Genomic DNA, 24,665 nt, shown 5'->3' on the forward strand with positions numbered 1-24,665 from the left:
GGAAGGGTGTTGGACCCCTGCCATAAACCTGTGTGTGTCACACGTACCAGGGAGGGGCGGTGGGAACATCCCCCATGGCTCCTGACTGCTTTAGTGCTGATGTTCTCTAGGATTGTGACCAATTGCCAAGCTGAGCTATGGACTCTGCTCACCAGCTACATCCAATGCAGAGAAACCCCTGTTAGGAGATTTGAGAAAGCACCAGGAGTTTCTGACCTAGACTAACCCTTCTGTCTCTTCCCAAAGGAAAATGTCTAGCCAAAAACAGATGTATTTCTTCTGATGCTTTGGCCTTTCCTGAAGAAGTGCAGAGAGTTGGTCTTATTAATTCCATAAAGAGAGCAGACTTAAAAGAGCAAGAGAAGAAAGGTGGTTTCTTCTCAAATGTAGGATGCTTATACATGTCATAAACCAAGCTGGGGAGAATGGCACCGAATAATTAATCCAGGCTCTGGCTGACATCATGACACCTGCAGATCCTTCTACCAGAATTCTGAGTTATTTTCTATCAGAGATCCTTGACTCTGCAAGTCAAGGCCCTGTATAGGCCAATCGTCTTGCAAGAATAGGCCTCGTCTTGCAAGAATAACATTTTGCTGCCTGCATTTCCTTTATTCTGCCTGCCTTGGGCAAAATGGCTCTGCTGAAGCACCCAGCCACCCAGCTGAGTGTATCCACCCGAAAAACCAAACAGCAAACCAAGACAAACCTACAGGGGGAGCAGATCCTGCAGCACTTCGTCTTTCTTTCCTCAGATAGATACAGTGGTTTCAAAGATCATTGTATGTTCTGCAATTATTACTGAGAAGAAGAATAATTTCTTTCCTTTATAGATTTTGGGGCCATCTATCCATGCTCAGTGCACACTGGTAATTGAGTAGATCCTTACAGTGAAGTAAGATCAAACTTATGACCAAGCCTCCTATACAATATCCTCAATTTCCACAAGCTATCTGGTAAACCCCATGGGAACATTGGGAAGACTGGAGCCTCCCAGAAGGCACACTGCCCTGTATCACTAGACTGTTCATAATTTCAGACTTGTTCCTTGGAAATACATAAGAGAGCATTGACATGGCTAGTGGCAAAACCAAATTGAGCCCAACACAGCCTAGAAAAACTGAGTTTCCACCCAAAAGGGTATTTTCCTTTCTTTAATAGGCTCAGAAATAAGTTTGTCAGCTTTGGCTTTGAAGAATTACCTGCTTCTTGACTGGGTTTTTACTTTTAGTTGCTTAGTTTTGTTGTTGTTTTGTTGTTATGGGGTATTTTGGTTTTTAAATTAAAAAATAAAAGCTAAAAAAAAACTAGAGGTAGTTTTAAACTGCAAGGTTCATATCTGGGGCGAGTATTTCTTCAGAGCTGAGGGACGTTTTTCATTCAGACCAGTATAAAACAATACTTGAGGGGAAAAAATGTTGAAAGAGAAAGCATTAAAAGAATAGGAACTCAGAGACCTCTTCCTGCCTCCAAATCGACCATCTCATGAAATGAGTGTATTTCCTCCCTGTGAATTCTACATTTAATCCAGAGAGATCACTGAGTATGCCTGAGCAACCTGGCAGCCCTTTTCCTCCTCTTCAAACGGACCTCAAGATTCATTCTTGTCTAATGAGCGGTCTACATCTCCCAAGAACATCTATCCTTATGGATTTCGATGAGAGCAGACAGGATCAGTGGAAAATCCACTTCTGTTCCTTTTTCTTTTGTTACTTTCTTGAAAAAACAAAAGGATACACCAAGGCTCCCCCTGGAAAATCAGCTGGCATTGAAAGCATCTCACAGACTAAAGGACCTACCTCGTTTTTCAAACTCGTTCAAAATTCTGTTTTGGCACCTAAGAGCTGACTTTCTGTTGATTAAAGGAATATTCGCAGAAAAATGACGTTTCAAATTTCACCAAAACCAGATGATGTGCCTGTCACAAACCTTCCCACCTATCTGAAGTTGCTTCAATGCCGGCAAGTAGTATGGGGAAACAAAATGTCAAGAGTAAAACATTTCCTTAGCTATGTATTTGAGTTTTGAGACAGGTAGAGAGCTGAACTTTGAACTGAGAAGCAGTAAAACAGAAAGGAAGGTAATGTTGTCATTCTCTCACAAACCATATTTGTAATTCCAAATACTTCAACAGCAATGGGCTGATCTACCCTCAGGACTACTGTTTGTTGCAAGAGCTACAGATGAGATTTCACCTTTGCATGCTTCTCCATACAAAGCTAACTGCTAATTTATCACACCACCCTCACTAGTCCACTCTTTTTATACAACACAGGTCTGCACTAATGGGTTTAAGGCTTTCTGTAATCAGCTTTGCTCTTACTTCACTAACCTTTCAAAGCCTCAAAATCTCCAAGTAACATTCCTAGTCGAAGAAAAGGCAGTATTTTTTCCTGCTATTTAAAAAAATCCAGAGTACGATGTTACCTTCAGTTATACAACTTATGGGGTTTCCATCAATTGCCAATTGAGAAGGAATAAGCTCTGTGGCTATTGTACCATCACTTCATAAGCATTCATTCCCACATGCAAGACTGAGGTCAGCATTTGGACCTTCTCGCTCATTTTGAGGGTTCTTTTGTAAAAGAGGTTTTCTTTGTTTAAGATCCCACAAACAGGACCTGTTTATGGAAAAAGAGAGATATTTTGAATACTAAAGTCCTTTATTCAACAACACAGAAATATCACAAAAAACAACTTTACTGGGCAAATTGAATGTTTTTATACAGTTTTGTACATGCCCCATAAGTGATTATTTTTTCATAAATACACTGTTTTCCAAAACTGTTTTTTTTTCCATAATTGCACAAGCATACATACACCTTACACAAATATCTATTAGAAAATTTAATAGATAACTGCACAGTTCAGAAATAGGAGAACACTGTGGAAGGAGTACATTTCTGTGGCCCATGTTTCTGAAAATACCCTCCTAGTTCCCTGCAATTGTGAAAATGGAGTACTTTCTAACATAGGAGCTGTCTTTTGTTCACTAAGAATACAGTAGAGCTCAGCGTGAAACTGCCAAATTTAATAAAAACAAAATCTGAAACATTTAGCTGTTACATGAGAACCCACTGTTTGATATCACTATGCATCTAACCATGATCAAAGACCCACTACTGCTTTTTGCTGAATGCATTCGACCCTGAATGGTATGTTCATTTAACTACTTTCTTTCTTCATTATTTGATTACAGATATAGCCCGTTTAAAGACTTTACATTCTTCAACATTAATTGTAGGACTTACATACCAGGGGGTCTGTACAAAAGGGAGTATTTTCCCTCATAGGGAGGGTCTGTTATTAATTGACAGAATGGGTACGTGTGCCTCCCTTTCAAGCTTACCATTTTTCATAAGTTTATCTGGGGTATGCCAAAAATGCTTCCACTAGGCTTAGCACTCACTCACACCTAGAAGACAGAGTTCTGCTAATTTTTTTTTGCCCACACCCTTTTTTTTTTTTACTTTTCACTGTGAGAATGAAGAACGGAGAAGAATACAAATTTTCACACTGGAAAACAGTATTGGACCTTGTGAAAAGCACAAATTTGGTAATCAGAACTTGACAATAATCCGACTGACAACTATGTATATAAATGGGGAGGGGTGGGGAGAGACAGGCCAGAAAATGGATTTCCTTCTTCAAACATCACTAATTAAAATGCTCTATGCACACTACATCATATTAAATACTGTTTCAGCAGAATCTAAAAACCTGATGGTGCAAAGCAACAACCTCTGAAATGAAAACCATAAGGGTAAATCAAAGAAAAATCACCTCTGGTTCATTTTCAATAATTAACAGGTATGCTTGTTTGTGTGTTTAACAATTTTGGATTGACATGTAAAACACCAAAATTACAATTTACAGATACAGCAGTTCTTTAAAACAAAACAACAAAACAAAAAAAAAGGAACCACAAGACATGCAACATTAGGGTATTAGACAGTAAGTACATTGCTATGAGTATCTTTGTACACCTAATGTATCCTGAACTTAACTTTGCGTCTGCTTCTATAAGAGCAATGAGAGTTTTCCAAAGAGCAAGGCAAGCTTACCAGCCAGATGTGCAAATAAGGCTTCAGTTTGTAAGTCAATCAGCACTTTGGTAGAGAAGACCTTGCAGAGCTCATATTGGTCTAATGATCAGTAACAGAGGCCCCTAACCAAAAAGTCTCCAACACAAAAAAAAAAAATCCATACACAGCTGCCCTACAAACAGACACAAAGCTCATTGAATGGGCATTGGATGAGTATACAACTGAGGATCTCAAAAACTGTAAGAGGGACACCATGATAGAAGCATTTTAAGCATGACATTCCACCTCCGAAGCCATGTACGTGACGTCGTACGACGCAAGGACACTGACACATGCACTGACCCTAAGCTGAGGACGCAGGTGTAAGCCCAGCCCAACTGTGCCCTCCAGTTACCCTGGGTCACCCACGCTCTGCCCGGTCCTGCTGATGAACACATGTGACTTCAGGAGGTTTCTCTGCCTCCATCCCCTGGTCTTCACTTTCTGGGCTGTTCCTGACACCTACCAGCCCTCGCTTGCCAAAGCTGGCGTCTTCCCCACCTGCACAGTCCCATTGGAGCATTCCCAACCCATCCCTCGTGCTTCATCAAGTAAGTGTGACCAGGGGCCAAAGGCTGAAGTACTTAGCAAAACCCTGAAGAAAGTGCTGAAACAGTAGGAGATTTACATGTGCTGTGCAACATTAATTGGTTACTTCCATGCCCAGCACATTGTTTGTGAAACTACTTGTAGGCCTATCTTGTATAAAATTATAAATCTATCAGATACATGGCACAACAGCATTCACTTACTTTGGTGGCATGGCCTTCTCACTCGAGAGTGGTATGACAAAGCCAAGCGATAAAAAGTGATGATCGACTGATAGTAAGTATCCCTAAGTAAAGAATTCTCCTTATTTTTTATGGCATGTCAGCTATATCCCTCTGTGTGCTGCCTTTCCATGGTGTAGACATTTCTTCCATACAGCTAGAACAGGAAGAAGAACGGCAAAGCATTTTTTTAAGGGCTTAAGGGACCAGTCGTTCAGCAAAGCCGAGATCAGTGGACCAAGAAACATGTGGGGAGAAGTGGTCTGTTTTTTAAAGCACAAAAATAAAAAAAAAATCTTTTTTACACCGCAAAAATATCCAGGCTCTCAAATGAGCACAAGTGCAAGTGAGACCTAAACCAGTCCAACTGTCAAAACTCACTTAACTGTGAAGAGCTCCACCAGAACCAAAAATATGGCAATCCACTTTATAAAATATTTACTCCATTGACTGAAAATGTTACATAAGATCTTGTAGGTGAAGGGTAATTAAACTGAGTCATCATTTTTCCTAAGGTCCCATACTCTGGTTTGTAGCCTAGAACAACCTTTATTTAAATGACTAGTTTTGCACATTTGCCTACGCTGGGCACAGTGAAAAATGAGTCAGACACCAGACAGCATTTTTGGAGAGATACCCCTCTGTAAAGTTCCTTTGGAAGCAATGCAAGTGCACAAACCACTATTCTAATATAGTGCTTGAAAGATTAATTTTAAGTGTTACGTCTTCCCCTCTCACAACACCACAACAGAAGGTAATTGCTAGATGCATCACAATCTTTTTATCTTGGAAAACTTGGCATCAAGTCTCTATGGAAGGATGCATGGTAAAACAGTGCTGCTGTTGCTGCTGCTGCTGCTAAACAACTAGCAAAATAATAGTTAAAGCTAGAATTTATTGCTCCGGATTCAATTTGCAGAACCACACTGTTGTGTACAAACCGTTTATCTCCATTGATGCTCAGACATGATTGTCTCCTTGTGTCTAAACACACAAAATACAAGCGGCTATCTGTACAGTTTACAGTACTGAAACACATATATTTAAAAATGAAGTATAGATATGTTACTTTTCAAAGATACATGACTTTATAGCAGGGGTTTACCCAAACTTTTTTTTTTTACAGCCACTTTAAAAATAGACAACAACTTCACTAGTATAGCTAAGTTACATCAAAGAAAGAATCGGTGTACTGAATGTGAAGAAGCTGGCCAATTCCCCAGGCTCACAGGTTTTTGTCTTTTGCTTTTGAGGAAACCCCTATACATAAATGAAAATAGTATCTGAGTATATTCTTCAATGGTGGACTAAGCAGTTTCTTAAAACAAGACTTTAGCTTTCCATTCACTTCGGACTGCCTCGAAAATAAGATACACTACTGCTTAAAAGAACCATCGGAATGCTTCAGCGCTGGGAACAGGTGTTCTCTAAAAAAAAAGCAAGAAAACAAGTTAAGCTTTCTTTTGTGGCATTGGCATACTTGAGTTCTAGTTGTTCTTTTCCTTTACATTTTAGGCATACTTTCAGTTATCTAGGAACAACACGATGCCTCCCATTGCTTGACAATTAATAGAAACATCCTTCTCCAAACACACACCATTTTAGGATCACACGCAATACATCGTACTCAGTATGTAACACACCTAACACGCTAACTTCTCCTTAGTTTGTTAACAAGGTAGTCATGAAAATGTAAACATTTCTAGAAAAAATATTTGGAAAACAGACAATGCTTGTAGAATGACCACAGAGTTGTACAATGGTTCCTGCCTTGAGCCGGCATACTGGGCACGCAGTTATGGCTCGGTGGGTTTTGGGTTAAACAGACGCTTTGGCAAGACCATGCTCGAGACAGGGGAGTAGCAAAGGCCCTGCTCTGTCACTCAGAAAGTGTGCTGTGTCTGCAGACACCTCAGGAGGAGAGGTTGGCATTTTGAAACCTCACCTTGTCCCACATTTATGTGGCAATGCAGAAAGAACTGAAAACACATCCATGACTTCATTCCAGTGAGGGAATCATTGTGCTGATTTAGGGGTGCTGCCCAGACCGCCCTTGTCCTTTCTTTCACACATGTGCAGAACCTTGGCTTACACAGAAACAGTCCTGTGTAAACAGAGCTACTGCCCCCCTCCTTCCCCCACCTGCTGCACCCTGAAAATGATACCCACTTGCACCCAGGTGCCTCCATTCACATTTGAGTAACAGCAAATTCCCTTCACAGCTTTGAAGTACAACCTACATGAGAGGCTGAAGGGACTGAGCCTGCAAGGGCTGCGTCACTTTTGTGAGGAACTTCTCATCCTCAATTTTCTTCAGTCAAAAGATGATGAAAACACCCTTGAACCCATGCATCTGGACCCACATCTCTTTCCTCCAGAATTAATAACTGCCCTGTGCAGGGAGGGGAGAGTGACACTAACCCTAACATGACACTCTATCAGTCTGTCCCAGCTTACAAGTATTTGTTTCATTAAGAACTACCACAAAACAGTAGCGTTACATCTGAAAAAAAAAATCTCCTAAAAGCAAAGGTCTTGAAATTTCCAAATGAATATTTGTAACAAAGAAGTTCTCATGGATGTTGCTGGTGCACATTTAAGTACATGTCTCTTTTTGAAAGAGTTCTTTTTTTGTTTCAGGGAAGACCTTTTTAATGTTTTCCTAGTTTTTCCATAAAAATCCAACAGACCATGGATCCTGCAGTGTACATGTGCATTGTACTTAGTGTCAAAATATTACTTTCTGAATTCCAGGGAACTGCTCAGTAGTATGGCATGTATTTTTTGTTGAATAATTAGCCAAGTTTAAGATAAACAGGCTCAAGCAGTACACAGCTTCTCTCTTTGTAAAAACCGCATGAAAGGGGAGCTGTTATTGTTATGTTTATTGCTTCAGCACTTGGAAATACCAGAGATCAAAATAATTCTGCTGTATTATCAGAACTCTGACCTGTTGTCAATTCAATATCCACTCCCCCTCCACAAATGTTACACTTCAATAAATCATCTGAAAATTAACTTCCAAGGACAATGAGCTGATGTGTTGAATACAACCACCTTGACTAATGTGAGCTCTCTTTGTGTTGATGGTGCAAAAGTAGGAATTGCTCATATCCATCTTTACCAGTCCCTGCTCTGCCTGTTTATGTGAGGTGAGCATGAGCACAAGCAGTGACAGAGCACGGCAGCCCTCGCACCCAGGCACGCTGAGGAGAGCTAATGCAATTTCTAGACCATCCACAGCAGTCTGTGTGGGCTGTAAGATGGCTGCTGAGATCAAGGTTTACAGATTTATAATTTATAAAGAGCTTGGCTGCAGAAGAGGCTGGAGTTCGGAATGGCAGGAAACAATCGTATGACTAAATTGACCTCAAAAGAACAGTCAAACATGCAAACATATTAAACTCAATACATTGTCTTCACTTGAAAACTAAATGTAATATTCTGCTGTGGGTCCATCTGCCTGAACACAAAACCACAGCTAGACAGAGAGATTTAAAGACATAGTGACTGAGACGGCTTTTATTTATTTTCTAGCCACATCAGGTTGAGTTACTGTCAGACGTTGTCATATCAGCTGGAAATAAAGGTGCAATGTCTGATTAAAAGGTCATTCAGACCTTTAAATGCACAGAACAGTATTTTTGAAGGGCAAGGCTGTGGTTTAATATGTGTGCTTTTGAAAAACTGCAAGAAAAGGAATTTTTGCATCTGTGTACCAAGTTCTAATTAAAGATATACATTTACAATTAAATATCCATTGTGCTAACTACCAATTTGGGAATGAATTACCAATCCACCCTAAAAAAAAAAAAAAAAAGAAAAAAAAAGAAAAAAAAAGAAATCTTTTAAAATTGAACAGCTATATCAAGTTAAATGTTAAATCCTAACCAGTACATGCAATGAAATCCATACATTTCACCACTCCAAGGGTCAAGGTTATTTGCAGACAAAGAAAGGCCCTTCAACCCATTTAGAGGTTCAGCACACCAACACAAAAGTTGAAGTGTAATGACCATCAGCTGCTTGGCTGTATAAACCCAGCACTCCCAGCTAGGGAATCAAACTCTCAGTGAGACTACAGTGCATTTCTGGATCTCTGTGCTGCCGGTGGGGAATGGTTATCCTGAGTGACAGGAAAGACAGATCCCCCTGGAAGCCTGGGGAGGGGTGGTGAGGAGCAGAACCAGAGTTGATCAGCGCAGCTTTGCTGCAGAAGCCTTCACTGCTCGCGCCGGTGCAAATGCTGACAAACGGCAGCCTTGCTCTCAGGAGGATGCTCAGAAACCTGCAGCCCTGGCTTCTCCTTGCAGGTAATGCCATAAAGCATGGCACTGGAGAGGATTTATCCCTACACAAACCCGGCATGAAATGTCCTCCACACTTGCAACCTTTCCATTCTGCTCCCTATGTGCCAGCTTTCACTGCAGAAGTAGTAGCTCGAATATTTGAAATCAGAAGATCTAATTATTGCCTAGAAAAATGAGTTTCATATAGGGAACCAAGCACGCCACATTTTTGGAGAAAAGAGATAAAAAACAGGCAATGGAAACCAACAGAAAATCTCCTCAATTAAGCAGAAAAATTATACCAATGTATCTGTCTGGGTGCTCCACAGGGAAATGTAAAAGCAGACCCTGGCTGTACACAACACATAAAAAACGGCATGCTGGCAGGAGCTGTAAATTCCTCACCAAAGTCTGTTTCAACACTTGCATTTTCACAGGAAAGCACTCAGTAAAGAATGATGCCTCCCACTGCCCTCTGGGGTGACCGACTGAAGGAGGCATGGGATGCCAGACAGCAGGATTTGCTCATCCAAGGCCCGCCTGCTTGCCCGGCCCAGCCCTTGGTGAGCTCAAGCCTACCCCATCTGCCAGAGAATCCTCTCTCCTCGGCTCTCTGAGTCTCACACTCACCTGAAAAGTGTGATACAGATAGAAGGAATCAGGAAAGTTGGCTGCACCTGCTTGGAATGCTGCTGCTGCTAGGGTGCAGGAAAAATTCAGAGCTATCCAACCAAGACTCACTGTAAGTCACCTTTATTACTATTTTCTACAAGGCTAGGGAATCATTTGAGGTGAACCACATTCAGAAATAAAATAGAATAATAAAATATATCAGAGCACTACATGATTATGACCTAATACTTTACCAATGTTAAAAGATATTGCATTATGTAAGAATCCTTTGATGTCTGATCCATGAGCAAAAATCCTGCTCTCATTCAAGTAAACTCACATGTTGGCTACAGCAAATTATTAGCCAGATGTGGCACTCCTCACTCCTCTTGAGGAGCCTTGGAAGCAATCCAGCTCAACAGAGGGTCTTTGGGAAGTCTACAGCTATGTCCAACACAATCCTGGCTACCTGGTGGTCTTTACAGAGACCTATCCAACCACAGAAATACACAGCGCGTTAATGAATCAGAAATTCACATGGCAAATGACATCAAACTGGTAGATTTCCCAAAGCAGCAGGACTAGCAACACAGGGAAAAGTGAGCTTACCAAGATCTGCAGATAACAAAACATGAGCTGCTCAAGTTGGAGTGCAATCCCTCCTTGAAGTGCCTCGCACAAGAGGAGCAGTTTGGCCTGGTAAATTATATACACCTATATTAACGTATATGTGTGTGTGTGTGTATATCTCAATATATCTATATATATTGAGAAAGAGATATATGGTCAGACATAGAGAAATCTGGTGCTCTGTGGTGGCCAAAACAATTCAGCTAAAAAGTCCTGGCCGCTGCATGAAATACAATTTGAATCAATCAGCAGCCCGGCCCAGCAAACACTGACCACCACTGGCCATAAACCAGTGCATGTATGCTTTCCTTACACTGTGTGAATGCAGGCTATGCACCTCATCTGTCTCACAGAGCCCACATGACTGCCAGCAGGAAAGCAAACTGGCCTTTACTTCATGTCACACCTTGTATTTCTAGTGCCACAAGCTAATGCAGGTGTCCGACAGTCACCCTGGAAATGACATCAGCATTGCTCATACATAAACAATACAAACTCTGGTGTAAATTCAAAACTTGCTTTCCATCCCCAATTTCCCTCTCTGGAAAGACTCTTCCCCACACAAGAGCTGGGCTCAGGGCACTCAGGGCAGTCCTGAGACTGTACAGGCACAGTCTCATTGCTGGAATGACAGTCACAGTCTTACACTGACACAGACAATCACAGTCTTACACTGTGATGGGCTAAAGCCTAGCAGAGGGATGTGGTCTCCTGACCTGCAGAGCACCCTAAGATCATAGAATTATTTGGGTCAGAAGAGCCCTTATAGATCACCTCCAACTCACCTGCCATGGGCAGGGACACCACTCATTGCACCAGGTTTCTCAGATCCCCATCCAACTCAGCTTTGAACACTGGCAGGGATGAGGCACGCACAGCTTCCCTGGACAGCCTGTTCCAGTGCCTCAACACCCTCAGCATAAGATGTTTCTTCCTAATATGTATCTAAACCCACCTTCCTTCAGTCTAAAGCCATTTCTCCTTTTCCTACCACTACGTGCCCCTGTAGAAAGTCCCTCTCCAGTTTTCTTGAAGGCTCCCTCTCGGTACTGGGAAGATAACCATCTCCTGAACCACAGAGCATCAGCATCTCCTGACACACAGGAAGGCAGGTGGAAGATGCCATCTGTCCTGCACCAGCCTGTTCTGCCACTGGCAAATGCAGTCTGGACAGCATCTCCACTCCTTACTTGCCTAAATGCTAAGCCAACCAGAGAGGAAAGCAGCCTTTCAAAGTATCTGCAGCCCACTTTGTTCCGCTCATAAATATACATTACCTACAGCAACGACTTTGGGGAAAACCTCATGATGCTCAGATTCAGCTCACACAGTCTCCTTGAATGTTTTTCTTCAGGCAAGGAGGCTTAGGGGCAAGAAACTAGTGTGTGAACTGCATCCCCTGGAAATGCAGAAGGAAAAAGCAGAACCCAGTGTGTGGCACGTTTCTCTCAGCTGCTGCACTGCCTGTCCTGGAGGCATGCCAGGAGACCCACCACGCTGACCCAGCACCGAGGGGCCAGCTGTGGCTGCAGGAGGATGCGTGGATGAGGCTTTGGCACACGTGCACACCAGCTGGCACAGGGGAGCTCCGTGCAGAAATAGCCCTCCCACTCCTGGCATCCTCTCACCCAGCCACAGGCCCACGGGAGGGATGTGCTGACCCAGCTCTGGACGAGGTGTGAAATAGTCCACGAAGCTGCTGCTCCCCACAGCTGCCAAAATCCCTGGCTGCCCACCAACGCTGTGCTCCTGCTTGCTGCACGAGTTATCAGGCAGTAACAGATGTCCTCTAATAACAAGCTTACTATTGGACTTAGCAGATAAAAAGGGACATGTATGCTGGGTCAGAAGTTTGGTGGTGAGCTTTCTTCCACAGCCCACCTTAAAACATCTCTCCCCATACCTGAACTACAAGCCTGTCTCCCTTCATACCAAGGATGAGATTTAACATTCATTTTAAAAGTCAGCTTTATTTGCTCTGAGAGGACACGCATCTGCGTGCTGGCAGTTATTTTTCCACTTGCACTGCATATCTCTCAGGCTGTATTTGAGACAAACCAGATTTAGAACATACCAGATTAGGAAAACTCATTTGACTTTCTCTGCCGCCAGCTTCACCGAGTGAAAAGTAAACCTTTGCTACAGGACATTGCAAGTAGAAATTTTTAAAATGTACTCCTAAGTCAGGGTCATGGTTTGAAAACCCAGCTCTTCTCAAATAGCTCAGAGGTAACCTCAGGAGATTTCAGTGGAGTCAGCTGGGGAATAAAGCATTTGTGCCAACGGCCACGGAGACCTGCCACTGTACAGCCGGATCCTGCCACTTGGACTTGACATCAGCAGCAGGCCATAGCTCCCCAGCCAAATCAATAGGATTAGTCAGAGAAGTAATGTGTTTCTCCATGGAAGAAAAAGGAGCAAAGGTATCCCTCATTTACATTCACTGCACACCACAATTTATTTTATATATTAACTTTTTTTTTCACTATATAGATGAGATCAAATTTGGGGGAATAGGGTCCTGATCTGAAAAAATGTGTAATGCCATTGGGGAAAACAGATGGCAACCATAGATTAGAAATCGTAAGGAATCTGGACTAATGCTGTCAAAGCAAAAACAGCTCAGTCCCAGGAGTGATGGAGCCCCACTCTGTGCCAGTGAGCATCACCTTCAGCTCCAAGGGGAGCAGCTCCCATGCTCCACCATGGGCCTCAGCACCCCCAGGGGCCAGCCCGAGTCACTAAAGCACTGCAGGGGCGTGCAGAGGGTACCGGCACACGGCACATGGATGCAGGCAGAGCCCTGGGAAGGAACACACCTCCTCTGCCCATCCCCTGCCAGGCTGGAGTAGCTGCCTGTGGACGCCTTCCAGCACTCCCTCCCTTGTGCCAGCGCAGCCCTTTTGGCCAGCGAGCCGAGGGACGGAGCCAAGTCTCCACCTCTGCCGTCTCGCTCGCTCCCGAGGGGAGCAGGCTTGGCCGCGGGCTTCCCCGAGCCTGGCATGCCGCAGGCGGGCTGGCAGCAGGGGCCAGAGGGCCGGAACTCCTCCAGTCACCTGTCACCCTGCCCTGGGCTCCAGATGGCCGCGCTCCAGCTCCTCATGGCTTCTCGCCAAAGGACCGTACCAGAGGTTTGGCTTTTCGGGTGAGGGTTAGGGTTAGACATCTCGCTGTCAAAGGGATTCACCTTTCCTTCCCTATTTCTACACCTCTCTCGAGCAGTTCATGCAGTTCATTCACTTTCTCAGCTAGCCCTGTACCTGAGGCTGGAGCTGCTAAGTCTGCTGGAGTGCCTACTCAGCTTAGGTAACTATTTTGCCTTTTCCCATTTATTATTTGCATTCCAGCGGCATATGAAGGCCTCAGGCAAGGATGAGGGATCGTTTCTGCTGGTTCTGCCTGCCTGGCCTCTCAACCAGAAGGTCTGGCCTGTCTCCTGCTTTTTCAGGGAAAGGCTCATATAAGCTTTAGGAGTGTTACTTCAGAGACAAAGATGACACTAAGCAGGTCAGAAAAGATGTCATTCAGTGCTCTCATACTGACTGTGGGAATTAATATCAATAGTCAAATGCTTTATTAGCAGAAAGCTCTGTTACTGACAAAAGTTTTAGAGAGAAATTCTTGGATACAGGTTTGTTACCACCATGCAACATAAAACCCAAGACTCTACAATGCACAGGATACTAAAAATGAAATATCCACACCAGTGCTCAGCTTCTGCTTTTGCCTAGGACTTGTCTGGTTACTTCTGCTGACTTCTCTGGCAGACATCAACTAGAAGTGTGCCTGCCTACTGCAATGGATGTACCACGTGCACACGCCTCCCCCTCTCTCACACACACACTGCCATTCACCTTCTCCCTAATCAAATCTCTGTGAAGACCATCCATCAGCCCCTATCATTTATCCTTCCCACACACACCAGCTCACAAAACAGAATTATTCTTGTTAACATTCATTCCATTAATGAGAAATCCCTGCTGGTTCATCATCCAGTGGTACAAGTCTTTCCACTCACAGGCTGACATCTCTATCATCCTCCAAACTGCTGCCCTGGGGTACAGTAATCTCTTACAGACTGGTCTCCAAGCAGAGGAGAGGCACGTTTCTTAGTACCAAACCTAAATTTAAATCTCTTTCCCTTTGAGCTGCTGGGGCTTCAGTATCTTTTCCTCCTGCATGGAACCTAAAATCAGCTATGATGCCTCATTGGCTAGCTAACTGCTTCTGTCCTTTGGGATTTTTCATATGCTGTTGATAAAAGAGCCAGTGAAAAATATATCCATTAAATTCTTGGTCTCTGCTTGCTTATTTCTTTTTCTGCAAAGCTTGCAAAAAAAAAAAAAAAAGAAAAAAAAGAAAAAAATTGAAGGAGAAATACAGAAATACATTACTCAAATGCAGCACTGAGCTGAGGGAGTATAACCAGCCAATGCCTAAGACCCATCACAGGTGCCAGTCTGGCTCTCTTGTAGCCAAGCATCAAGGTGAGCACCATGCATTGTCTGACTCGATGCAGGAAGAGGAGCAGCAACACTCTCATACAACAGGTCACCACAATTCCTGACTGCTGAGGGAGACATTAATACATTGTAAATGGTTTTGACTCCCATTCTTTCCCGAGTGTGTCTTCTGAAATTTGCAAGGATGACAATTAAGACCCATCTCAGTAATTATTTTCATGACACTGTGACCTTCACTGGACTTTGACCTCCAATTTACTCTACATCAGCTTCCAAGCAACCAGCCAAGCATTTCACCGCCTCCCAGAGCTCAGATGAACTGGTGATGTAGAGGGAATGGGTTTTACACCATTACTAAGATGGTGTAACTGAGTCCTCCCTCACCCCCTGCCATGTGGGCCACACAACCCTTCCAAATGTATTTTTCTCCCATTTTGTTTACTTTAAAACTAAAGGCCTTTTTTTACTAGTACTACTTGCTTTGGAGATCACATATTTAAAAATGTATATCCTTTGTATATTCCTTGCCTCTCCTTTTCTGTACACACCACCAAGGAAATCTTTAAGACCAAGAAGTCCTCGTGCAAGAAATCATCATTTTCAGCCTCTCCTTTGCAAGCTTCCCCTGTCTCTTTCATATCTGTTGGATTTTCTGTGTGTATGCCTTTCTCATTTTCTTACCCCTTGAATAACTTGTTTGGAAGACAAGACTCCACCCATACCAAAAGTTCACCCTGATATTGAAATTCTCTCCACAAACTCCAGTCAATTTTTCAAAATTAATTTTAAAAACTGGTTTATGATATCCACAAGGACATGGGGAAATCCCTGCTTACCCTCATCAAGGTTCCTTTCAGCTCTGTGAAATCTTGGCCTTCCCCTGCAGAAGTTTTGGGAAGATGGTTACTGGTGAGCTCTTCAACTGCCTCACCTGAACACTAATTTATTACTCATGGCAGCAAATACACCTCATATTAGAGGTGTATACACACACTCTTCTTAGCAAGGGAAATTTCAGGGCATCTTCAGCTCTACCACTGCACCCTTCAGTGCTCAGGCTGTCCCATGGTAACTGAGTCACCCCTGTGGAGGAGCAGGCATCCCCGCACTGAGGCTTCAGACGTTATAACCAACCCTCAGCCACTATGGGTTTCTCCTCTGTCTGAGCACTCTGCAGCTCTTCTTTCCTTCTCCTCTGCCTTCATCTTAACTGATATCCATCCTGAACTCCCTTGGATTTACCCCATTTTCTAGTATTTATTAAGTTCTTCTCTCCACCTCCAATTTTAATACTGCTTCTTCCCTCCTAAACCAGTGAATAATCTCTCTCATCTCTGTCTCAGACGGCTTTTTAGTCAAATATATAGAAAGATCACTTCTAGTCAAATGAAGTCTGATACCAGCTAGTGGGGATCCTATGTAGAAGTACAACAGACACCATGACCACAGCAGTGTGAAGCAGAAAAGAATACTGTCCTGAGAAAAGAGAGGTGCAAAGTTCTAAAATGCCCAACACTTCAGAGATTGAGATAAAGAGAAATACTGAGTAGAGCAAGGAAAAAATAAGATCCTATTGTGGGTATGGGAAAGGCACTTGATGAGTATGCTGCCTGACAAGAACACAGTATCCTGCATGACCCAGGCTGCCTTTATTCCTTTTATGTTCTCATATCTCACTTGGCACTGCTGTCTGGTTAAAGAGGAAGGACCAGAGAAACTCTGGAAAACTGCAAAAGAATTAAACAGGCTTCACGCATACCTGGCTATGGATTTTTATAGTGTTAATTAAGAGGATGCCGAAGTGTTCCAGGGAGGAAAAAATACTCCCCATAATGTCTGAGAGTAGAAGTTAACAAGCCTGCTGGGATCTTTTTAGCCCCTGCAGAGCTAAGGCTTCAACATTATTAAATGGCTGTCGCATCTGAAGTACAGTGCAACATAACTCAACACACAACAGAAAGCACAGGATGCTGAAATGGGGATGACTTTAGATTACACTGCAGAGTAATTCAATTTCAGGACAGGTGTTTGCATGTGACTGAACAAGATATGACTGTGGAAAACAATTGAAGTACCCAAAAGAAGAGAGAAGGCAGACATGCAGTCAGGGCTCTCAAATAGCAGAAAAGGTGTCAAAGGAAGCCGCATGCTTCAAGACATTGTGGTTCAGTACAATCATCCAAGCAGATGAGCTACCAAAACCATAGGCACTACAGAAGCACAGAAATGCTTTCCCTGGGTGGTGGCACTCCTCAGGAGACATGGTGTCTGCTGCCAGTTTTTAAGCACATAGTTGGTGGCTTAGGAATTATTAGCCACCAGTAACAAGGCTGTAGTAACACAAGTTACATCCAAAAAACTTATACCTATGCAAGTAGCAGCCATTTCCCATTGCAACCAGTGATCAAAAGGGTTATGCTGTATTTGATGAGTCTTTAAGGTGTACATTCTGGGTTTGCCTAACCCTTAAAATATATGCATGTTAAGAATTGGAAGACTACTAATTTTCTTTTTAACAATACAAATTTTTAGGGTATTTGGAAAAGACCTGTTCTTAGTCATTGCCAGACATGACACAGCACACAGAAATTAACATCAACTTTTTTTCAACTCTTTAGGGCACTTTTTTTTAAAAACCCAAAAAGCAGTACCAGGATGTTGTTTTCTGACAAAAAAAAAAAAAGGTTTCTGTTCCTTTTCTTTCCCCAGTACCAAGGGATTGCTTGCTGACATCCTAACCCATTCTCCAAGTGAGCAAGGTCTTCCCTGACTTCAGTAAAGATGTTAGGTATGCACTTAGCAAACAGAATTGCATGGAAAGTGACCCCAAGATCTGATAATACAAACATACATGAATAAGCAGGCAAAAATTGAGACTGTTCCTTACTCTTGCCCACCCCTAATCAGTGGCATGAAGCATGACATTCACATATCTACCAACTTAAACAAAGCCTCCTTATATGAATCAGGCATGATGTGTATAGTCTACAACAATTTGTACAAACACAGAATTGGAAAAGATTTTCCAAACATCCTGTAGCTGGCATAGGATTCCAAGTCATGATGGTTTTATGTACCTCTAACTGAAATATCTAGTTCAAAGTGACTGAGATGATTTGGAGGGAAAAAAAAAAAAAACAAAAAGAAGAAAAAAGACATTTATTATGCTAATTACTGCTCAAAAAAATCCCAAACCACCCTCATTCATCATCTTTCTCATGACACATGTAGCTTGACCAGCCTAAACAGTGCATAGAGACTTCATTATGTCAGCTTAAAAAAATAGATTAAACAGTCACAACACTGAAATCCAGAGTCTGGCACAGAATCTTGATGTTCCAAGTGTATAACCTATACTAGTACTTAGAAAACCATGCAAAGAACCACTGAGTGCAATCAAAATTCAGAACCACTGCAACCAGTTAACCTCTCTTACCATACAGACAATTTCACTAGCAATCATAGTTCAATGATTTAAAGCAAGCCATTTTCAATGCAAGTAGAAAGCAGTGTGTGTATGAAAGAAGATGTTAAATCCCTGACTAGCCTACAATTTTGCAGAATTTCTTCAAATGCTGTTCAGTTCAGTACCAAATCTCACCAAGAGACTTTCTTATGCAGGAGTAACTTCAGTTTTGCCCCCCCTTAACAACAGCATGCGCAGTGTATCAAGCAGCCATTTATACTCGAAACTGAACAGTAATGTCATGGGGTTTGGGCACTTGCTCTGCTTTGCAAGGAAAGGGACACAACAACACATGAAACAGTAAACCAGGCACCATCCAACCACATTTCAGAGGAAATCACTTGCACTCAGTCATCTGCCAGAACTGCAAGGAGACTAAAAGTTTGTCTCCTCTGGGCTCTAAACATATTCCTCCACCCCATGACTCCCACCAACTGCAGCACATTCCTGCCCTGCAAGATGTGAACCTAAAGCAGAAGATTAACTCCCTGCAAAGAGATTTCTGAGCAACAGAGATCAGGGACTGGTGAGCAAAGATGCAGCTGTTCTGGTCTCTGCTGGAGGTGGCAGTAGGAGGCCTGGTGCTGCCCCAAGAACCTCCAGAGGTTAAAAGGAAAACTCATCATAGAACGTATGCTTATCCCAGACATGCAGTATCTGAATGAAAGTGACAAAACCTCAAGGCAAAATGTCCAACAAAGGTCAGCTCTAGCTCTGCCTCTCACTTCCTCCCCTCCCTGCTCACACTGTCACAGCAGGAACATGCACCATGTTGGAAGCCCCAAGCACGAGCATCACAGTCACCCAGTGAGGGCTCTCTTGTGGTGCTAGCAGCCAGTTCCTGCACCAGGCACACTCCCTCTAGGCTCAGGCCTGGGAACAGAAGAACAAGAGAACCCTGGCAGAGCACCAGGGTCACAAACAAGGAGGAAAGAAGGGAAAAAACAGCTCTCAGGGCTGACCAGGGCTTTGCAGCCAACGCCAATGTAAATTGCGCTTGGGGCAGATGGCAGTTCTTGCTCCAGCTGTAAACACCCGGGAACAAGGACTGCTTTTTTGCCCTTTTGCAAAGTGTTTAACACATGCACACAGGGAGCCTCGGCCAGATGGAGGGGCACGAGACAGCGGCAGGCAGGAGAGACAGCCTGTCATAGAGCAGCCCTGCTGATGTTTGGCGATGAACAGCAACACGAGCTACAAGGTGGTCTTTCTTTCCACCTTCCAGTTAGCCCTCTGGATCGTGTTAGCCGCCTGCTTCTTATCAGACTTTACAGTTCCCCCTCACCACTGCTCAATTCCATCATGCCGTCACTTAACTTGTGCATGTAATTTAAAGCCAGATAGACAGCGGGGAAATTGCTTCCTCTGAGGCCCCTACTAATTGACCCCTATCCACAGAGCTCAGCAGTCTTCCCTTAACAGCGCTCGCACGCGCTACCGCAACACGAAGTGCAGGTTCGGAGGTTGCCAGCGCAGCCTCTCTCCCCAGTGGCAATGCCATATGGTGTTAGGACTTGCAGGATCAGACGCTGTTCCTGCTGAAATCAATCATCACAACCTATCCCTGGAGAAGGCCATCTCAAAATCCCACTGGCTTGAAGCGCAGCTCAGCCAAGTGCCTCGGATTTGGAGGCTGGTATTGACTCAGTCGGGTTGGTATGCAAACGCTCACTTTAATAGCGCACATATCAATTAGCTGGGCTGCTACAAAGGGAGCGAGCGGTGCCCGCTACGATGACAGCATGCCTAAACAGCTGATATTTCACATTTGGCAGGAGCCTTCAGCCCCTGCCAACGCAAGTCAGCCTCTCTGCCTGAACTCGCTGTCACGCTAATGAAAATGAGCACTGGGGCAACTGAGATTCACACACTGAATGGGGTTCGCTTAAAAGAGAGAAGGATGTGAACTACTACCAGGCACCTAATCTTCATAACCTGCAGCAGAAGTTACAGACATGTGCACCAATCAGAGGAAAATAAGTAGTCTCTATGGGTAAATAAAGATTATGTCTCTTTAAACCCACTGTAAATCTGAATGAACACAGAATATACATACACAAGTAGGCAGTGTGCAATGTGACGTCAATCTGATTTTTATAGATTTATTATTGCCGTACATAAAATTTCCTAGTAATAATAACATTCTATGAAAAATACTAGAGCATCGGGACACTTTTAATGTGAAAACAGTACAAGAAAAGTAGGAAAAAATAATTCAAGTGTTTTTAAAAAAAATGCTGGGCGAGAAGCATTCCATGAAAAATGCAAGGGTCAGGAACTGGAAAGCATTGACGTGATCTGTCTTCACTTCCACCTACTATCTTTGAGAGTTATATTCTATGCCTTCATTGCACCAGTAGAAGAGATTTAAAGGAAAAAGAGAGAAATGGTTTCCGTGAGGTCAGCCAGTTCACAGTTTATTGGTATTTTTCTAATTTTTCATTTGTTTTTAAACATGGTTCCACCCCCTGCTATAAATCCCCCCTGCACTTTGCAGCCACTGTCGAGCACAATTCACGAATCACCTAAGTGTGTAGTGGAAGGTGAGCCCCTCAATCCTTGATGCATAGCCATGGCTGTGTACCAACCGAGGTGCCAGGGGACCATCCACGCAGAGTGATGGATTCCCCGGGAGCACAGGCCAGGAGTCACTCCAGGCACTCACTCTACAGGGAGGCTGCCCTTGCCCAGCCCCAACACCAACACCACTGCTGCAGGGCCCTCATGGAGGCCCTGTCACGCTCCGACACCCTTCCAGCTGGTGGCCACACAGCCACTGCTGCTGCACCTGTGCTGTAGACAGCCCTTCTGTCACTTTATTAATTTTAATTCTTTATAAAGAAGAAAGAAAGCATAAGGAAAACACCATGTAAATAAGTTATTCTTCCTCTCCTACTGACAAACCACACCTCTGTAAAGAAATTAGCCACATCCTGTGACAAAACTTTGTGATGGGCCATGACCTGCAGAGAAGTGATGCCTTACTGACATCTCCACAGCTGGAAAGAGAAACCTGTTTCCTTTGAGTCACAGTACAGCAGCAGAGGAGCTTTTGTGTTTACGTATCTGACGGAGCACAAACAGGAGAGAGTAAGTGGGGGAAAGAGAGAATGAAGAAAAGAAGTGAAGGCAAGTGGTTATGAGAGCACACAAGTGGCTAATTAAACCATGGGTTTTACTAGTCACAGTGGTTAAACAATTTTAATGGGAGGCATTCTCATAGCACGCCTGAAAAGTTTTAACACTACCAAACACCTTTGTCAGGAGCAAGGAACTTCTGGAAAAGTGCTCAGAGATGCACACAAACCCATAGGAAGATCTGATAATGTACAAATGTGTTTCTTCCAGAGATAGCTCACTTTCTGCACAAATCGATAAACCATCAGAACCTATCATTTATCACAAACATTTAATCCCAGCAGCACCCTGGTTTGCAAGCCTAATGAGGGAACTTGGAACACAAAGGCACTCTCAGTGCTAGGCAGTGTGGGGGGAATTCTCCATGCCTATGGTTCAGGGAGTCTCTTTTAGGCTATACTCAGCATTAATAGACCAGGTGTTAACTATCCTTTTTGCAAACTTGCTACAAAACCAAAGGCATATTATTGAGAAAAACAAGAGCTGAAAACCCAGTCTAGTTTCTATCCCTGGGAAGCCCATCCTGGTTTTTGTGTTAGCAATGCTGGGTCACCATTCACAAAAAAAAAAATAGCTAAAAGGATGCAGAGCTATGAATTAAACTTTCAGCAAGGACAGTTCACTCTTGCAAGAAGGAATTAGTTGTTTTGATGAGGCTGGTTAGGAAAGAGTTAATACTATCAGCCAAATGTCAGTGAACCCCTAAATGTTGCTTTTGTCCCATGGCAGTGTCAATACCAACACTATTATCTCAATTTATTTAACACAGAACAAATTAATTGGCTCTAAGTGTTGCTTTTTCCCTGGAATCCCTCATCCCATCTCTTCTTGGAGACAGCTCCTGCGAGCAATGAGCAAGGGAATAAACCGCTATGCAAACACACACAGGCACACACACACACACAGAGGGAAGTTACAATTTCTCACTTAGTTGCTGATTTCTGTGACTACAAGTCTTGGCGTCACCCGCCACACACTACTCCTCTGTACTAAATCCATCAACCTCGACACCTTCAGATGCATCCGAGATGTGTGTCGAACCAGCAACACTGTAATTTTTATAATGACAAGGAATTAAGTATGATTACTAGTCTTTCCTCTCACTTGTTCCCTTCCCCTAACGATACCATCCCTTTGCCATTTTCCTCACGGTTGTGTATTTTGGTTCCCATTGTCTGTCGTACCCAATACAATAACCGAAATGTCTGCACACGGGATCTGCCTGTCTCTCGTACGTCTAGCAAATCTGAAAGCCTGTTGTTACAGCTTTGGGGAACGCAATACATTGTCACTTCCGAGGAAACGTTGTAAAAATAACCGTACATACAGTTCAGCCAGAAATCAGTTCAGTCATACCTGTGCTATTCTTCCATTGTGTTTAATACACCACGAGCAGGTTATTTCATAAAAGACATTGCCAAAGAGATCACTTGGGTGCTTTCTCCTACTACTGGGCTCCGTGGCCCGTCGTCTGTCTGGGACACATTGCTACCAGCCAACCTGGAGAAGAACTTGCCATTGCTTTCCCTGAAATTCTGACAGTGAAAACCTGGTGTTCAGCTAAAACTTTCCCTTTCCCACCTCCCCGCTCCTACAAACCGCCCAAAATCGTCATGATTGCCATTAATTAAAAAACGAAAGAAAAAAAACGGGAGAGAGAAAAATGAAAAAAAAATAGGAAGAAAAACAAAAAGGAACCAGAGAGCCAGCAGTCTTATGGGAACAGCACGGCAGGTAAACCAGGTTAGCATCGTTCCGTAACGGCCACGAGCTGGCGGGGCAGGGCCGGCGCCGCCCGGCCGTCCCTCCTCGGCCCGGGGCCGGGGGCCAGCGGCCGGCTCGGCGGGGCGCCGCGGGAGGCGGCGTTTCTCTTCCCTGCGGGGCGGAGAGGGGCGGGCGGCGGGGCCGCGCCGCGGGGAGCCGCGCCCGCGGCGGGGGCTCCCTCAGAGCCTGAAGGAGGCCTCGGAGAAGGGATGCTGCATCTTGAAGCTAGACAAGAAGCACTGGAGGGGCGGGGGCAGGGGGTTGAGGAGGGACGGCGGGAGGCTGGGGAAAAAGAAATCATCTCCTCTGACCTCTAACGAAGTGCCCGGTTTTTTCTTAAGCTCTTCACATTTCCTAAATTTGCAGATCTGGTGTCCCGTTTTGCGGTTCCTGCAACTGCTGCAGACTCCACAGTTGATGAGCCGCTTGCAGGGCACGCACACCCCGCAGCGTTTCCGCTTCTTCTTGGCGGGGTTGCCCGCCCCGGCCCCGGCTCCGCCGCCGGTGCCGCCGGCCCCCCCTCCGCCTCCGCCGCCACCGCCGCCGCCTCCGCCGCCCCCCGCGCCGGCGGCGGCGCCCAGGGCGGAGGCGGGCGAGGCCGAGGCGTGGCTCTGCGGGCAGTCCGCCAGGTTGGCGATCTGGAAGGCGCTGTCTGTGACGGCGGCCGAGGCCGCGGCGGGGGAGTGCAGGGCCGTCATGACGATGACCCCGGGGGGAAGGGAGAGGCCGCCCAGCGCCGGGATTGCCGAGAAGGTGCCGACGCGGTCGGGGAGGTTCATGATCTCGGCTTCGGCGGCGCCGCACTTGAGCTTGTTCATGCACTCGCCGGCCAGCGGCCGGCAGTGCTCGGGGGCGAGGGTGGAGAGGAAGTTGCCGTTGGCCATGGGCAGGGCGGGCTGCTCGGCCGGCGGGCAGCCGGGCTTGCCCAGCCGCTGCGAGTCGCTCCGGTGGTGCATGCCGCCCCTGCCGGCGTGCAGCGATGAGGCGGCGGCGGCGGCCGCGGAGGCGGCGGCAGCGGAGGAGGAGGAGGAGGAGGGTTTCCTCGCGCCGCCCGCCGCGCCGCCGCCGCCGCCGCTGCCCCAGAGCATGGCGGTGGCGGCGGCGGCCGTGGCGGTGTCGCAGTTCCAGGGGGACATGCCGATGCGGGCGGCGGCGGCGGCGGCCGCGCTGGGGAAGATGGGGGTGGTGATGCGGGCGATCTTGGCCGCCTGGGGGAAGGCGCCGCCGTTGGTCTTGTAGAAGGTGGCGAAGGAGCGGTACCTCTCCATCTCCGAGTTGTAATCCACAAGGCTGTTGAGGGCCCCCTCGGGCAGGTGGCTGTCCTTGGGCAGCCCCGGCGCCTCGGGGTTGGGGCCGCTCTCCACGCACACGTTGGTGTTCATGGTGGCCGGGGCGGGGGGGGGCGGCGGGAAGGGACGGGACGGGGGGGACTGGGGGCCGGGGGGAGA

At 45.2% G+C, this 24,665-nt stretch overlaps 1 protein-coding gene across 1 annotated transcript; it reads right to left on the bottom strand.

Annotated features, from left to right (window-relative positions):
- Positions 1-2,644: 2,644 nt before the first annotated feature.
- CXXC4 (CXXC finger protein 4) lies at positions 2,645-24,600 on the bottom strand. Its single transcript, XM_063156438.1, has 3 exons — positions 23,795-24,600; positions 23,529-23,710; positions 2,645-6,282 (listed from the first exon to the last, which is right to left on the bottom strand). Exons 1-3 carry the CDS (start codon positions 24,597-24,599, stop codon positions 6,238-6,240), a joined length of 1,032 nt encoding a protein of 343 aa, XP_063012508.1. The 5' UTR covers position 24,600; the 3' UTR covers positions 2,645-6,237.
- Positions 24,601-24,665: the final 65 nt, after the last annotated feature.

The sequence above is a fragment of the Melospiza melodia genome, chromosome 5, assembly GCF_035770615.1.
Source record: "Melospiza melodia melodia isolate bMelMel2 chromosome 5, bMelMel2.pri, whole genome shotgun sequence".
Lineage (NCBI taxonomy): Eukaryota > Metazoa > Chordata > Aves > Passeriformes > Passerellidae > Melospiza > Melospiza melodia.